Here is a 15298-nt window from a genome sequence, read left to right as displayed (position 1 = left end):
GGGTTGATTTCTGTCCGTGGCCTCAGAGCAGGCGGGCAAGTTATGGAGCAGCGGTCTTTAGACTTCTGTTTCTGGCGAGACTGAAGGCTCGCTGGAATCAAGGGGCCTCAACTCCACACGAAGCTTGATAAATATGCCCCATTGCATCTAAATAATGAAAGTTTTATTTTGGGTTTCTTGTCCCTTTAACGTATAATTTGGAATTCTGTGTCCTTATCCAATAAGTTTACTCAGTGCACTTCTAATCTCTTGACTCCTCAAGCCATATATTATAGGGTTTAACAGAGGCGTTACCACAGTATAGAGAAGGGAGAGGAACTTATGGGTATCTATAGAGGTTTTACTGGATGGTATTGTGTATATGGCTAATACTGTCCCATAGTATACACATACAACTGTCAAGTGGGAACTACAGGTGGAAAAAACTTTTTGTCTGCCACTGGTGGAAGGAATTTTAAGGACAGTGATGAGAATGTAAACGTAAGACAGAATGATGAGGGTTGGAGGAAGAATTAACACAAAGACACTGACCAGGAAAATTTCCAGTTTCACAAATGATATATCTGAACAAGAAATCTCTAACAGAGGTATCAAATCACAGAAGAAATGATTAATGGTATTAGTACCACAGAACTCCATGCAACTTATCATTGTAGTTGACATGACTGGTACCAGAAAACCAAAGAACCAAGAAAATAATCCAAGTTGTAGACATAGTTTAAATTCCATTATTGCGGTATAACGTAACGGGTTACAAATAGCGAGATAACGGTCATAAGACATAGCCGTGAGAAGAAAACACCCAGCACAACTCGAGGAACCATGAATATAAAACTGAAAAAGGCAAGGAACATAAGATATTGTCCCACCATCTTGCCATGTAACACAGAGCATGTTGGGTATGATGTTGGTTGTCACTATAGTGTCAGATACGTAGAGGTTGCTTAGGAAGAAGTACATGGGAGATTTGAGATAAGGACTTAGTAAAACTAATGTAATGATCAGAAGATTACCCACCACTGTTGCAATGTAAACTGAAAGGGTGAGGAAGAAAATCCAAAACTTGTAGGGGTGATATCTGGTAAATCCCAAAAGCAGGAATTCTGTAACCGTTGTTTGGTTGTTCCCAAGCATTGTCTGTTTACTAAAAAAAAATCAAAGAATTAACAATCATAAGAAAAAAAAGCATTTCATGGAATTAAATAACTTGGTAAGAACAAGTTGTTACTAATAGGCCTAGACGTATTCTAAATTAATTTTGAGGGACTTTAGGTAGATATAGATAGTCAGACAGACAATCTACAGATGTTGAGGAAAATCTCCAGTGCGGTGTCAAGAGTTTTATAGCATTACGTGAAATGTTGGAAAGATTGTATCTTCATTTTTCCCAACATTCCCTGCTAGCCTGATATCTAGGACCAAAAGGCTGACGTGGATACATGCAGCCTTGAGCAGAACTGTGTGGCCGGGAGGTGCCGTCATGCCATCCAAAAGATGAAGCTGTTTGGTCCTTGTGTGACTGGCCATTTTGGTGGCCGGTTTGATTGTTTCTGTGTGGGTTTCAGAAGGTTCATGATTTAAATTTAAAGGTAAGTAGGGGAGGTTGAGACACTGCTCTAAAACCAGTAGTGCCCGCTTTATGTAAAGAACTTTGTGCTTCAATGTGTCAAGAATTATTATAAATACTAACAGATGGCAAGTCAAAAAGCAGAACATTTATATAAAATTATGAAATAATAATAATTGATTTTAGTAATATTAGGTATATTCAGTTATCACTGGTGTTTCCAGTGTTCCATGTGTTATATAATATTTTATTAGCCTCTTGCTACTGTTTTATGAGACTCCATTCTCTAAAATGTACTTATCACATAGCTTTGAGTTTTGTCTGCAAAGAAACCCACGTGAACATGAACTGCAAGAGCAATTAAACTTATTTTTGTCCAGATAAATGACTTTTTTGATGTATTCCTGTTATCTGTTTAGTCCAGACCCTGTTAGTAATGCAATCCAGTGTGTGTAGCAACGATCAATCTCATATATTTCTCTTATCAAGGAATGTTTCTGTTATATAAACTGTATCATGTAGCTAGAACTCACTTCTCTAGTCCTTTGTCTGTCTATAAGAGGAGTTCTGCTAGCAGTAAAATAAATGATCAGCCTATAAACAGATTTCCTGTTGTATTAAATATTTTAGTCTGGTCTGTATTATATTTCTCTACCTGGTAAGAATCTATTTTGGGCTAAATTTCCACAACACATGTGTGAACCTATGGAGTCTGGGGCATTATTGGGTGGTTAGGGGGCGTGGCTAGGCAGAAAATATGGCTGGGCGAGGCTATTTTTCCCTTCAAACATTCTATGTGATTATATTATTCCACTGAAAGGAACAATAAACACCTTGCAATTATTGGGCCTTTTCAGCAGTCATACAATAAACTAACATACTGTGTAATTTTGAAAATGTTTGGAATGTATTATCACCTTGTTTTCTGCTGTGGTTTTTTCACTCACTGCTTGCTTTACTGGTGTAGATAAGATCTGCCACAGTCATTATTTTAGGAAACTCTTTATTGTTTTTGCAGTTCTTATCTCATTGCCTCTGTCTAAAGGGACATGAAATCCAAAATGTTTCTTCCATGAGTCAAAGAACATACAATTTTAAACAACTTTCTCATTTATCTCTATTATCAAATGTTCTTTGTTTCCTTGGTATCTTTTGTTGAAAAGCAGGGACATTTGCTTAGGAGCCAGACCATTTCTGTAGCACTACAGGGCAGCTGTTTTGCAAGAATGTTATGCATTTGCAAGAACACTATATTGCAGCACTATTTCCGGTCATGTAGTGCAGGGTTCTTCAAACTTATTTTCCCAAGACCCAGTGCAATGATACCACATACCTTTGCCATCAAAATTTTTATGCTTGGGGGCATATTTATCAATGTGCGAGTGGACATTATACGATGTAGCGTATCATGTCCGCCGCACATCGATAAATTCCGACAGCATACGCTGTCAGCATTTATCATTGCACCAGCAGTTCTTGTGAACTGCTGGTGCAATGCCGCCCTTGCAGATTCGTGGACAATCGTCTGCTAGCCGGGGGTGTCAATCAAACCGATCGTATTCGATCGGGTTGATTTCTGTCCGCCTCCTCAGAGCAGGCCGACAAGTTATGGAGCAGCGGTCTTTAGGCCGCAGCTTCATAACTTCTGTTTCCGGCGAACCTTTCCATACGGAGCTTGATAAATTGACCCCATTGTCTGAAAATTTCTGAAGTAAAATACAAGATAGCTGCAATTTTTAGCAAAGTGAGTAAAATGGGTGCGCATTTTATTCCTGATTTTAGTCAAACTTGAACATGTTGTAATAACACATACTATATACACACCAGACACACTGTCATACAGCGCACACACCCATACAACAAACACACTCTCATACAACACAAAAACACTCTCATATTACACATATACACATCACACACACTCTCATACAACACACACTCTCATACAACACAAAACACTCTCATATTACACATATACACACCACACACACTCTCATACAACACAAAACACTCTCATATTACACATATACACACCACACACACTCTCATACACCAGACACACTCTCATACAACACACACACTCTCATACAACACAAAACACTCACATTACACATATATACACACCAGACACACTCTCATACAGCACACACACTCTCATACAGCACACACACTCTCATACAACACACACACTCTCATACAATACAAAACACTCACATTACACATATATACACACCAGACACACTCTCATACAACACACACACTCTAATACAACACACACACTCTCATACAACACAAAACACTCACATTACACATATATACACACCGGACACACTCTCATACAACACACACACTCTCATACAACACAAAACACTCACATTACACACATATACACACCAGACACACTCTCATACAACACGAAAACACTCTCATATTACACATATACACACCACACACACACTCTCATACAACACAAAACACTCACATTACACATATATACACCACATACACTCACATACACACACACCACCCACACTCTCATACAACACACACACACTCTCATACAACACAAAAACACTCTCACATTACACATATATACACCACATACACTCACATACACACACACCATCCACACTCTCATACAACACACACACACACACACACTCTCATACAACACAAAAACACTCTCACATTACACATATATACACCACATACACTCTCATACAACACACACCATCCACACTCTCAGGGCCGGATTTACAGTCCAGGTGCCCGTAGGCACCAAAATCTAAAGCGCCCTCACACGCTCCCAGTTCACACCTATGAACCTATAGATACAGCCTAAAACTTTATAGAACTATGATTTTTTTTTTTACAAAACACTCCACACAGTATTTGTTCAGTATAATGAGATTCCAGTCAGAACAGTATTTTTTTATAATATAATTTATACAAGAAAAGTGCAGGTTGTCTAGACTGGGGCTTCATTTAGAAACTTTGCTGTCCAAGCCTGCAATGTGCACAATCAACCAAGGTTCAGTTGTTTTTTTAAAGTGTGTTTATCCTGTGCAATAGCCCTGGCATTTTGCATTTTAGCAATAATATTCATCATACCTATGATATTTTATATGAAAGACTGTTCTCAGACTGTACAATCTGTCATTTAGATTTTGACAGCCGCTGCAGCTGATACATACCCACCGTGCACTCAGAGCTCTTTGTAATAGCGCACAAATAGCATGCACTTAGAGCACTCTGTAATAGCGCACAGTCACTCACTGTCACTCCCCATAAAAGAACCAACCCCTGCACACTTACTCTCAGGCCGCTCTGTCCGCATTCACTGGAGAAATGGACCGGAGCAGCCAGTGTGGCAGCCATCTTTGTTTAGGGCAAAGTTATTATCTACTATGGTGAGTGAGGACAGAGCCATAGAGGTGTGCAGAAAAGACATAAGGAGAGACAGGCGCCCCTTTATAGAAGGCGCCTGTAGGCACATGCCTACTCTGCCTAATGGTAAATCCGGCCCTGCACACTCTCATACAACACACACACTCTCATACAACACAAAAACACTCTCACATTACACATATATACACCACATACACTCTCATACAACACACACACTCTCATACAACACAAAAATACTCTCATATTACACATATACACATCACACACACTCTCATACAACACACACACTCTCATGCAACACAAAACACTCACATTACACATATATACACACCAGACACACTCTCATACAACACACACACTCTCATGCAACACACACATTCTCTCATACAACACAAAACACTCACATTACACATATATACACACCAGACACACTCTCATACAACACACACACTCTCATACAACACAAAAATACTCTCATATTACACATATACACATCACACACACTCTCATACAACACACACACTCTCATACAACCCAAAACACTCACATTACACATATATACACACCAGACACACTCTCATACAGCACACACACACTCTCATGCAACACACACATTCTCTCATACAACACAAAACACTCACATTACACATATATACACACCAGACACACTCTCATACAACACACACACTCACACAACAAATATACTCTCATACAACACACACACTCTCATACAACACAAAACACTCACATTACACATATATACACCACATACACTCTCATACAACACACACACCACACACACTCTCATACAACACACACACTACACACACATACTCATACAACCCACACACACACTACACACATTCTCATACAATACACACACTACACACACTCTCATACAACACACACACACACACACTCATACAACACACACACACACTACACACACTCTCATACAACACCCACACACACACTCATACAACACACACACACACACACACACTACACACACTCTCATACAACACCCACACACACACTCATACAACACACACACACACTACACACACTCTCATACAACACACACACCACCCACACTCTCATACAACACCCACACTACACACACTCTCATACAACACACACACACACTACACACACTCTCATACAACAACCACACACACACCACCCACACTCTCATACAACACACTCACACCACATACTCTCAAATAACACACACACACCGCACACTCTCATACAACACACACACTACACACACACACTAATACAACACACATACTCTCATACAACACACACACCACAAACACTCTCCTACAACACACGCAAGTCGCGACCCAGTAATAGGTCCCGACCCATGGTTTGAAGAACCCTGATGTAGTGCACCAGACACCTGAGTATCTCTTGGACACAGAATAACACGGGAAAGAAGCAAATTTGATAATAGAAGTACATTGGAAACTTTTTAAAAATGGTTTGCTCTGTCGGAATCACAATAGAACATTTTTGGGGTTCATATCTCTTTCAGCTTATCTGGAACAGATATTTAGCACGGTTAGGCTTCTGAAGTCCTTCATTAGTTCTCAGAATTGAAAACTATTAATATTCATTATGTTCTGAGATTGGCACCTGGGACATCCTTTTAATAGTACAAATTTTATAGACAACCAAATAGGTCATCTCATCTGACCACAGCACCAACAAGCTATTAAATAGGCTAGGCTTTATCTCTCTGTCTCCCATCACCCACTCTGAGGCTGATTTCTGCTGAAGTCTCTTGTTTACATATTTTTTTCTATATTGATTTTCTATAGCTAGTACTGAACTATTCAAATTTCCAGTAGAGATGGGAATACAACATGCAAAAGCAGCTATTTCAAATGATAAAATAAAGATGAAAGAGCTGTTTGTAAACAATTCAATACACTTGAGGATGTATAATGAATCCTGGAACACATTTAAGGGTAGAATGTTTTACTTGCTCTGCAAGAGGATATATACAACATTAAAGAGATATTAAACCCACATTTTTTCTTTAATGATTCAGATAGAGCAGCAATTTTAAGCAACTTTCTAATTTACTCCTATTATCATTTTTTCTTCATTCCTTTGCTATCTTTATTTAAAAAGCAGGAATGTAAAGCTTAGGAGCCGGCCCATTTTAGGTTCAACACAGTGGATAGCTATTGCTTATTGGTGGTTGACATTTAGGGGCCTATTTATCAAAGCATCAACTAAAAATATGCTTGAATTCCGCGTCGTATTTGTCGCGAGATTGATTCGCCGTAGTTATCAAAGCGTCAAGATCGGCAAATGTTGAAATTTAGAAACTTTATTAAAATTGTATACCCTTTCTAAATCAAACCATATTATTGCTCCACATTTGGTGCACTAGTAGATATAGGAATAAAAATGAAAAATACAAAACTACTTATGGATTATGCTACAAATTTGTCTCTCATTACAAAGCAAGGGGACAATATTATTTCTCCAAATTTGGTGCAAAGTTTTTCCCCAAACTTGTTGCAATAATAGATATAGAGATACAAATGAAATAAATACACAACATAATATAGCTAACTTCCTTTTTATTTTTTGGGAAAAATCTATGTGCACCATGTTTAAGCCATGTAATACAAGTCATACTCTCCACTTCTCGCCATATTTGACTCAACACTTTTCGCACCAATTATGACGCAAACTCCTAATTAACCAACACACTGGTGAATTTTTCAACCACTTTTGATTGGAATATGCATAATCACATGATTTATGACAGCAGCCAATCTGATTCAAATATACATTTTAAACTATCACTAACGAATCAAATTGTTCGATACTTGTGTCATTGATCACTCATCAGAACTTGTAAGTGCCATTTGTTACATTGTGTATTATACTTTGAAAGTATGTATATGTGAAATTAGTATTAAAGATAAACATTGATGCTGACATTAGGACACACAGTGTAATATTTTAGACAATGATTTTAAAATTCGAGTTGATATTTGACTCAATATAATCTTAATCTGATAGCTCAAAGGGATAGCCCACCTAACATTAAACTGTCATGATTCAGATAGAGCAGAAATTAAAAACACCTCTTTACTGTCATTCTATTTTCAGTGTATTTCTTCCTTATCTTGAATTTATTTTTCAGTAAGAAATGTCATTTTATATGCCAGCCCATTTTATAACACCTGTGAAGGGGTGGTTTTTAAAACTAGATTGCAATCAGGAGGGGTTACACAGGTACAGAGAGAAAACTGGCCCAGCTCTTAAAATGTACATTGATTGCAAATAAATACATATGATACCCTGATTACATGTTATATTTTCAATTATTCCTGCTCAGAATAATAACACATTTACACTATATACATATAGTGGTATAAATAAACACAGAGATATGAAAGACAACTTTGTTTAGAAAAAATAAAGGAATTTAGGGACATGTAAATATGTTTGCAAAGGATTTCTGACATAACACACACACACACACATACATATATATATATACAAGTATGTGCAAAGATATATGTACAAATTCTAGCATTAATAGTCATTTATAAAAAAAACATGAGATAAAAGCATCTCATGACTGTGACGAACCAAGGTTATCCAACCTTGCGCCACTCACTTATTTGGCACAGAAAGGGTTTTCAGCCCCCTTTTACTGTCACCAATAGGTCACAATCTAGCCACACCAGGCAAGCTTGTGATTCAGTTTAGTGGGTGCAAGGGTTAACCACACTCCCTAGTCTGTACTAGATGTAAGAGAAATGCCCAAAACTCCCTTTTAATGCCACCCACAATAAACTATCAATCCTATAGCTCCAATACTGCCACGACTTAAAATTTATTAAAGGGAAAATCCTAAGAAAAAACCCAGACTTTACACATTAACTCTCTAAATACAATTTAGCAGAAAATAACCTAAATTATACAGTTCTAATATTCCAGTCTCTTTCAGTAACGTGGTTCAATTATTAGACAAAGGCCAAACTTAATAAAGGAATTATTTATTATGCCAAAAATATTATGCACAATGCATTATTAATAAAAAGTTGTTACAAATAAAATTACACAAGCAAACAGTGTTTTAAAATAAAAAGGAGAAAAACAGAATTGAATACTTTCCTAGTTTTCAAGATCTGCGCCAGGGGCTGGCATGAAAATGATGGCTCCTTACTTCTGTAAAGCAGCTCCCCTTGTAAGAATGAACACCTTATTGTTAAAAACATAAGATTCTTATACAATTTTCCAGAGATTAGGTTGCCTGACCACACCCTCCTGGGCGGGCTAAGAAACCCCCCTGTCTTTATGCCCTTCAATAGACTAAGTTCTTGCCTGAAATTATACAATCCATTATTTTTACATATCGAGAACCTTTTAGTTTCATTGGGAGAATCGGTTTGATATCAAATATGTCATAGGTTGTCATATTTACCTTCATTTAAGGTTATAACAGTTTTAACACAAATATGTACATAATATACCAATGTCCTTTCAGTGACCTGGTCAGTTTTTGTGATGGAGGCCCTGTTTTGCATCATGCATTCTATTGACAGCCTAAGCCATAAACCCTGTCCTGTGTATTTTCTGAAACTAAGAGCTTGAGTGGCTTTATGACTCAATGCATACACAATAACAGTTGGTGGAGCTATTTAGGAGGCTCCTGGCACTTCAAAGAAAATACAAGTCACAATTCTTCTTGAAAAACAAATAACTGTTTTGAGTTCAAGCTACACAGAATTAACCCCTTCTTAGCTAAATCCTGAGGTTTTCGTGACACCTCCCCCAATAAGAGACGCAAAAGGGGGTGGCTACAAGCCACTCCAAATGCGTATCAAAGAGGACACTCCTCCTGGCATGACAGACCATCAGTGTTACCATGCATACTGCCCTTTTTATGTTGTATGGTAAACTCATGTTGTTGTAGAGCTAGGCTCCACCTGAGGAGTTTACCATTTGAGCCAGCTACCCTATGTAACCAGTGTAATGGGTTGTGGTCAGTTATCACGGTAAACTGGCGTCCATACAGATAAGGCTGTAGCTTTTGCAAGGCCCAAACTATAGCAAGGCACTCTTTTTCCACAGTGGCATATGCCACTTCTCTTGGAAGTAATTTCCTGCCTAGGTACACAATGGGGTGCTCCTCACCTTTCTTATCCACCTGACTCAGCACAGCCCCTAACCCATAGTTAGAAGCATCCGTTTGCACTACGAATCTCCTGTGGAAATCAGGGGCCTGTAGTACAGGGGAGTCCGTAAGGGCAATTTTAAATAAACTAAAAGCCCTGTCACACTCAGGGGTCCATTTGACTGTTAGAGGTAGGCTTTTTTTTGTAAGGTCTGTTAGGGGTTTGGCTATGGTACTATAGTGTGGCACAAACTTTCTATAGTACCCTGCGGTACCCAGGAAGGACATAACCTGTTTCTTTGTCTTAGGGGTGGGCCAGGCCATTATGGCTTCAGTTTTACTTGGCTCGGGGTGCAGTACCCCTCCTCCCACCAGGTGACCCAAGTACTGGACCTCCCCCATGCCCAGCTGACACTTATCTGGTTTTATAGTTAGCCCAGCAGTGGCTATTCGGTCCAATACAATGGCTAAATGTGTGAGGTGTTCCTCCCAGGTATCACTGAACACTGCAATATCATCCAGGTATGCAACATCTTGCCCCTCTAGCCCCTCCAATAAGTGGTTAACTAGCCACTGGAATGTGGCAGGGGCATTTTTCATCCCAAAGGGCATCACTTGGAATTCATATAACCCAAAAGGAGTGATAAAGGCAGACCTCTCTTGTGCTTCTGGGGTCATAGGGATCTGAGAGTATCCCCTGCTGAGATCCATGATGCTAAGAAACTTGGCCCCTGCTAGCCTGTCCAGTAGTTCATCTATGCGAGGCATAGGATAGGCATCAAATTCAGTCACTAAGTTTAGCTTTCTGTAATCTACACAGAACCTAGTGGTTTTGTCCTTTTTGGGGACTAGTACTACTGGGGAGGCCCAGGGGCTGTGGGACTTGCAAATCACTCCCAGCTCTAGCATCTCCTCTATCTCCCTTTTTATGTCAGCACTGACCTGCAAGGATACCCTGTACGCTGTTTGTCTGAGGGGATGGTGATTCCCAGTATCTACATGATGTGTGACTATGGGTGTCCTGCCAGGCTTCCCTGTGAACACGCTATAATAAGGCCTAAGCACCTCAGACAGCTGATGCCGCTGATCCCCAGTTAAGTGGGCACTAATCTGGGCAGCTTCTAGGGTGTTGTTTTTCCTGGTGGGGGCCAGTAAATCAACAAGAGGGTCAGTCTCATGCTCTTCTCCAGGCAAACTACACACAGTTAACACGGTGGGTTCTCTGTCATAATAGGCTTTTATCATATTTATATGATAGATTTTTTGCCTTTTACCCTCCTCATCCAGAGACACCACATAGTTCACATCATTCATCCTCTTTAGGATAGTAAATGGACCCTCCCAGGCAGCCTGTAGTTTGTTCTGTCTCATGGGTATTAAAACAAGCACTTTCTGTCCCACATCATACACTCTCTCTCTGGCATTCCGGTCATACCACTGCTTCTGCTTAGACTGGGCAGCCTTTAGGTTTTCCTGTACCTCCCCCACTAGGCTATGCATTCTGTCCCTGAACCTTATTACATAGTCTACTACCGAGGTCTCTTGAGCACCCAATTTGCCTTCCCACCCCTCCCTGGTCAGATCAAGGGGGCCCACGCACTCTGCGTCCATATAGGAGTTCAAAGGGGGAGAAACCAGTGGATTCCTGGGGCACCTCTATATAAGCAAATAGGAGGTGCGGCAGGTAATGCTCCCAGTCCTTTCCCTGTGACTCCACAAAGGTTTTGAGCATCTGCTTCAGGGTTCCATTAAACCTTTCACACAAGCCATTGGTCTGGGGGTGGTATGGGCTAGTCTCTAGGTGTTCTACCTGCACCTTTTTACATAGACTCTGCATCAGGCCAGACATAAATTGCGTGCCCTGATCAGTTAGCATTTCCTTAGGGAAACCTACCCTTGCAAAGATACCCAATAAAGCATCAGCCACTTTATCAGCCCTGATAGATGACAGGGCCACCGCCTCTGGGTAGCGGGTCACATAATCCACTACCGTCAGAATGAATCTTTTCCCTGAACTGCTTGGAATAGCTAGGGGCCCTACTATATCAACAGCCACCCTCTCAAAGGGCTCAGTCACTATGGGGAGGGGAATTAAAGGGGCACGTCCCACCTCTCCAGGTTTCCCCACTTTCTGACATGCAGGACAGGAGCGACAATAATTAGCAACATCAGTACCCATCCCCGGCCAATAAAAGTGATGGGACAACCGGGATTTGGTTCTCTGTACCCCTAGATGTCCTGCCATAGGAATTTCATGGGCCACTCCCAACAGTTGCGCTCTAAACCGTTTAGTTACCACTAACTGTCTCTCAGCTAGCCAGGGATCCTGTCCCTCCACTGGAATGGACTCCCGGTACAACCTCCCTTTATCCCAGTACACTCTCTTATTATCAGAGTCAGCAGGCAGCTGCCTAGCTAGGTCCCTGATCTTCTCTAGTGTGGGATCAGTCCCCTGGGCCTGCTGAAAATCCTGACTCTGACCAATTATTAGTGACTGTGCTGTTTGAGGCCCCCACCTTCCTTATCAGTGTTCTCCCCTGGGTCCTCAGGCTGAAGCACCCCCTGCTCCCTAATCTGGACAGACTGCTGTTGGGTCACCACTGATACAGAGGGGCCCTCCCCCTCTGGCACTACTTCTACACACTTTTGGTACTTAGGGATGATTGGTTCACACACCAACAGACTGTCATTCTCATTCAGCTCTCTCTCTCTCTCTGTCAGTGCATCCTCCCATATTTTCACAGGGCCCTACAGACATGTCTGGTTCAGGTAAAGGCTGCGTCACACACACACCCTGCCCCCCCTCCCCTTCAGCACATATCTGAGCATAGTTACACATGGTCTCTTGTACATTAGGACCCTTATCTTGTTTACCTAGGTCACAGGTATCATGATCAGGTATATACTGTGACAATAATCTACCCAAATCAGTACCAAGCAATACATTTGTAGGAATATTATCTGACACTCCCACATCTCTTAACCCTCTTCCTGCTCCCCAATCTAGATATACTCGTGCCATAGGCAATGCAGGTTGTACTCCCCCAATCCCTTTTACTGCTAGAGTCTTTCCAGGGATAATGTCCTCCGAGCTCACTAGCTCTGGATGCACAATAGTCACTTCTGCACCCGTGTCTCTGAGCCGTAATGTTACCTTATCTCCAACAGTCACAGGTTGTAGGTTCTCGTTGGTACTTTCCTCTGGCCGGGTTACAAACAAAACCGACGATGATAATCCTGAGGAGCAGCCTCCTCCTGCTGATGCTGAAGGTTTCTTCCTCTCTGGGCAGTTAGTGCTGATGTGACCCATTTTTTGACAAGCAAAACACTTGCGGGTATCTCCCTGCCCAGGTGCAGCACCCGTCCCTCCTTTCCCAGAGGGAGCAGACACACTAGATAAAGGCACAGCAGGTTTTGTGAAGGGGGGTCGGGCAGCAGCTCATTTCCAGGTGGATCCCCCCTTAGAAAAGGATTGTCTCCCATTCCCTGGTGACCTATTGGCTGTGTAAAAATCAGCCAGCTCACCAGCTTCCAATGCTGTTATGGGTTTACGGTCCAAAACCTATTCTTGAACTTCGGCTGGGCACAGCTGCATAAATTGCTCCTTCACAATCAAATCTTCCAGCTCCTCCATAGTGGCAACTTTTAATCCTCTGACCCACTGTTTAAAGGCTGTCATCAAGTTTCCAACAGTTGTAGTAAAGCTCTCTGACAAACCTTTCTGCAGAGAACGGAATTTCTTCCTGTACACCTCAGGAGTAAGATTATATCTCCTCTGCAGTGCAGCTTTAATGGAATCATAGTCCTGATCAAACTCTGGGGGTAGTTCAGCAAACGCCTCCAGTGCAGGACCTTTCAGGCCAGGGGTAAGGTACTTGGCCCACTGCTCCCTTGGAAGCTGGAACTATCTGCAAACTTTCTCAAAGCTACGCAGGAATACATCCACATCTCCATCTTTCTCCAAAGTGGGAAAATTATCTGCACGCACTCTGGGAGCAGGTGGGTCTCTAGGTTCACTAACAACAGGGGAGACCGTCCCTCTCTCCAACCGTGCAAGCTGTAGCTGATACTCTCTCTCCGCCTGTCGTTCAGCAGCCTGTCTTTCAGCTGCCAGAGACTCTCTCTCAGCTTCCCTAGCCGCCTGTCTCTCAGCAGCTTCCGCAGCCGCCTGTCTCTCAGCTGCAGCAGCCTGTCTCTCATAAAATTTTGTAATCAGTTCCATGCGCAAACTTGCATCCACTGAACCCATATGTTTAAGAACAGTTTGCAAATAACAGTCCAATGGATCCCCAGATCCTGATGAATCACTGCCCACAGCTGCAGACATCTCTTCTGAGACTTCAACTGGTGTGATTTGGCTGTTATCATATTCAACAAGAGCTTGTATTAGTCCATCTTTGTTCTTTGAATGTGTTCAAATATCACGCTCCTGGCATAAGAGTACCAGTGTCTCTTTAGATTGCTGCTCGTATGATTGCATAGCAAAAATAAAATAGAAAAGAAAAACAGACGATAGGGAAGGGGACTGTTTGCAATGTGTGACTATATAATGCACTGAGTTTTAGCCTTTGGAAATTGTAAAAAACAATTTCTTTTAGTACCAGGATTTTCACACTAGCAAATCCACACGCACTAAAATCTAATAATAAAAAAAATTATCTACACCGCTGCCACCAATTTGTGATGAACCAAGGTTATCCAAACCTGCGCCAGTCACTTATTTGGCACATAAAGGGTTTTCAGCCCCCTTTTACTGTCACCAATAGGTCACAATCTAGCCACACCAGGCAAGCTTGTGATTCAGTTTAGTGGGTGCAAGGGTTAACCACACTCCCTAGTCTGTACTAGACGTAAGAGAAATGCCCAAAACTCCCTTTTAATGCCACCCACAATAAACTATCAATCCTATAGCTCCAATACTGCCACAACTTAAAATTTATTAAAGGGAAAATCCTAAGAAAAACCCAGACTTTACACATTAACTCTCTAAATACAATTTAGCAGAAAATAACCTAAATTATACAGTTCTAATATTCCAGTCTCTTTCAGTAACGTGGTTCAATTATTAGACAAAGGCCAAACTTAATAAAGGAATTATTTATTATGCCAAAAATATTATGCACAATGCATTATTAATAAAAAGTTGTTACAAATAAAATTACACAAGC

At 41.0% G+C, this 15298-nt stretch overlaps 1 protein-coding gene across 1 annotated transcript; it reads right to left on the bottom strand.

The window, feature by feature from the left end:
- Positions 1 to 213: 213 nt before the first annotated feature.
- Positions 214 to 1134, bottom strand: LOC128636634 (olfactory receptor 5G3-like). Its single transcript, XM_053689626.1, has one exon. It carries the CDS (start codon positions 1132 to 1134, stop codon positions 214 to 216), a length of 921 nt encoding a protein of 306 aa, XP_053545601.1.
- Positions 1135 to 15298: the final 14164 nt, after the last annotated feature.

Source organism: Bombina bombina, chromosome 7 (genome assembly GCF_027579735.1).
Source record: "Bombina bombina isolate aBomBom1 chromosome 7, aBomBom1.pri, whole genome shotgun sequence".
In the NCBI taxonomy this organism is placed as follows: domain Eukaryota; kingdom Metazoa; phylum Chordata; class Amphibia; order Anura; family Bombinatoridae; genus Bombina; species Bombina bombina.
The sequence above is the reverse complement of the archived record's forward strand: the minus strand, read 5'-3'. Positions and strand labels throughout refer to the sequence as shown.